Source organism: Penaeus vannamei, chromosome 40 (genome assembly GCF_042767895.1).
Source record: "Penaeus vannamei isolate JL-2024 chromosome 40, ASM4276789v1, whole genome shotgun sequence".
Classification (NCBI taxonomy): Eukaryota; Metazoa; Arthropoda; class Malacostraca; order Decapoda; family Penaeidae; genus Penaeus; species Penaeus vannamei.
This window is the reverse complement of record NC_091588.1, coordinates 16,290,170-16,292,669: the sequence shown is the minus strand read 5'-3', so window position 1 is coordinate 16,292,669 and position 2,500 is coordinate 16,290,170. Positions and strand designations below refer to the sequence as shown.

The 2,500-nt window shown below is 57.4% G+C and overlaps 1 protein-coding gene across 1 annotated transcript in view; it reads right to left on the bottom strand.

The window, feature by feature from the left end:
- Nucleotides 1–2,329, bottom strand: part of LOC113804500 (protein 60A-like) — a 13,291-nt gene extending 10,962 nt beyond the window's left edge. Inside the window, exon 1 of the mRNA XM_027355389.2 lies at nucleotides 1,020–2,329. Within this exon, the coding sequence (XP_027211190.2) occupies nucleotides 1,020–1,419 (400 nt within the window). The 5' untranslated portion in view covers nucleotides 1,420–2,329. The remainder of the gene's footprint in view (nucleotides 1–1,019) is intronic.
- Nucleotides 2,330–2,500: the final 171 nt, after the last annotated feature.

Below are 2,500 nucleotides of genomic sequence, written 5' to 3'. Positions count from 1 at the left end.
TAAGAGGAGGGAGAAGGGTTCGTTACGGGGAGGGGGGTAAGGGGGAGGAGAAAGGGGTTAGAAGGGGTAGGGCATGAAGAAGGGGGGGGAGGGGGGAGAAGAATGGGAATACAAAAGAAGGTGGGGAAGATTACGAGGAAGGGGAGAAGGGTAGGGGGAGGGGGAAGGATAGGAATACAAGATGGGGTGAGGCGGGTATGGGGAGTGGGAAGGTGGAGGGGGTTGGGGAGGGGTGAACAACAGGAATACAGGAAGGGAAGAGGAGGTAGGGAGGGAGAGATAGAGGGAGGGAGAGAAGAAGACAGGGGGAGGAGGGTATGTGGAGGGGTTGTGGAGGGAGGAGGGTATTGGGAAGAGAGTGTGGGGAGGGAGTTGAGGAGGGTGAGGAAGGTTTTGGGAAGGGGAGAGAGAGGGGAGAGTGGGTGGCTTGCATTGGATGTCGGATGTCAAAAATATGCAATTACCCCTTGGATTGATTTGGATAATAGCACGAGAGATTTCTTCTTCCTTTTCGCAGCTCTAATCCTGTTCTCAGAAACGGCCCTTTCCTGTCGGCTTCCTCCTCTCGTACCCAAGACGGTCCGGACTCCCTTGGCGGCTTCGTATGCATGAAATATCTTCTCGTGTCCATTCAGTGACTTTTCTACGCTCGGCTACGGACCTTCAAGCCTGGTTTTATTTTTACATTTACGGATTCGCTCGATATTTGTTGTGAATTTGTACGATTACCGATATTGTAATTTTAATCTCCAGTTATATCAAATTCCCGAATTGCCTAAATAAAAATGTGAACTCTGGGTATCTTGCGTGGTTAAGCTCAAACATCTAATTATGTGAATGAAGGCGTTGTCTCCATTCACTGATGTCGGCAACAGCGACCGAGATGCTCGACGCAAATCGCCGGAGAAGCCGCCTGGGCCTCCGTCGCACCGAGCCCGCGTATGCAAATGAACCACGGCCTCCGTGCGACTCGCGGTGTCACTTTCCCGAAACGGGGGGAGGGGGTGGTTGTCACTCACCTCTGTTGACGAAGGTGATGATGGTGTCCGCCGCCGTGACGGTCTCGCGGTGCACGTCGTCCATGTTGGGCGCGTTGGCGTGGCCGTGCTCATCGAGGGTGTTGTAGATATTCTTCATCCAGGTGGGCGCCGAGCCGTGGGCGCGGTGGGCGCGGTGATGGTGGCGGTGGTGGCCCACCATGGCGGGCGGCGCGGGCAGGTCCAGGAGGTCCAGCATGTCCTGCGCCAGATCCGCGGCTTCCTCGGCGTCCAGCCTGTCAGCCAGAACCGTGCGCCCATTGCCGTCGTCCATCCACACGCCCACGCCCGCTGCGCACCCGCCCGCCGCCCACACCACTGCAGCGACGACACACACCCACACCCCCGCCCTTCTGGGCGCACTCGTCGACCCTGGTCCCATGACGAACGATTGCGGAGACACAACGAACACGCAGGACGCGAGGCTCACTACATCGTTGTAATGCACGGCGCACCTGGACGCCTCCTGCGGTCGCTTTCTCGTGGAAGCGCTGCGCTGTTCCCGTTTGTGGTCCGTCGGCCGCAGCAGCAGGTCGCCCTAGCCCATGCCTGGCGCCCCAGAGCCAAGCAGGACAGCGGACAGCAGGCAGCAACAGGAGGCAAGAGCAGGCCGCGAGCAGAAGGAGGAGCAGCAGGACCGCGAGCAGGCGCGGGGCTGCAGTATCCAAGGCAGGCAGGAGAGAGACTGGCGAGGGCCCTCCCTGGGACCTCCGTCTCGCCAAGGATACTATCTCCTCCGTCTCAAGGTGGTCGCTGTGAGGCGCAGTCTGGAGGCGAGGGCCGCGGCCGCCCTGTGTGAGTGCAGACCTGGGATCACCACCTCGAGTTCTGGCTTAATGGATGCGTGTGCGGGTGTGTGTGCATGTGTGCGCCCATCTACCTGTGGTGGAGCGACGTGTTCGCACTACCAAGGGTTTGTCCCTCACTACATCCACGCGGTGAGAAAAGGAATAAAATGGTCTTCAAAAGGAATATTTTCGAAATTACAGTTCCGAACATGACGCCCACTTGAACACGAGCGCTTGGGGGAGAACATGATGAAGTGTTGGCTCGGAAGGACGGGACAAGGACGCTCAAATACGGCACCAAACGAAAACGAAGAGAAAGTCAGGCAAGCGAACGGCAGACGCTCGCTTGACCCACCTTCACCGAGAACAAGTTTGTCTTCTCTCAGCGCCGGGATCCTCTCGCCCTGTGCGTGGTCACGTGACCACGGTTACTACGGGTACTTTTCGATCTATGGCGGATGGAATCGGGGCGAGGTTAACGGCAAAGAGACGCAGAAATGCGGCGGGATGGGCATAAACATACATCATCGTATCCGGGCATCGTCGCGGGCTATCGTGCCCTCAGGTTAACAAGTAGTTGCCAGAAGTACAACAATTACTGCGAACGCCGATAACCATCCAAGACCTTCTCCGAAGTCGTTGCCAAAGTTGAACACATAAAAACAAAAACACCGC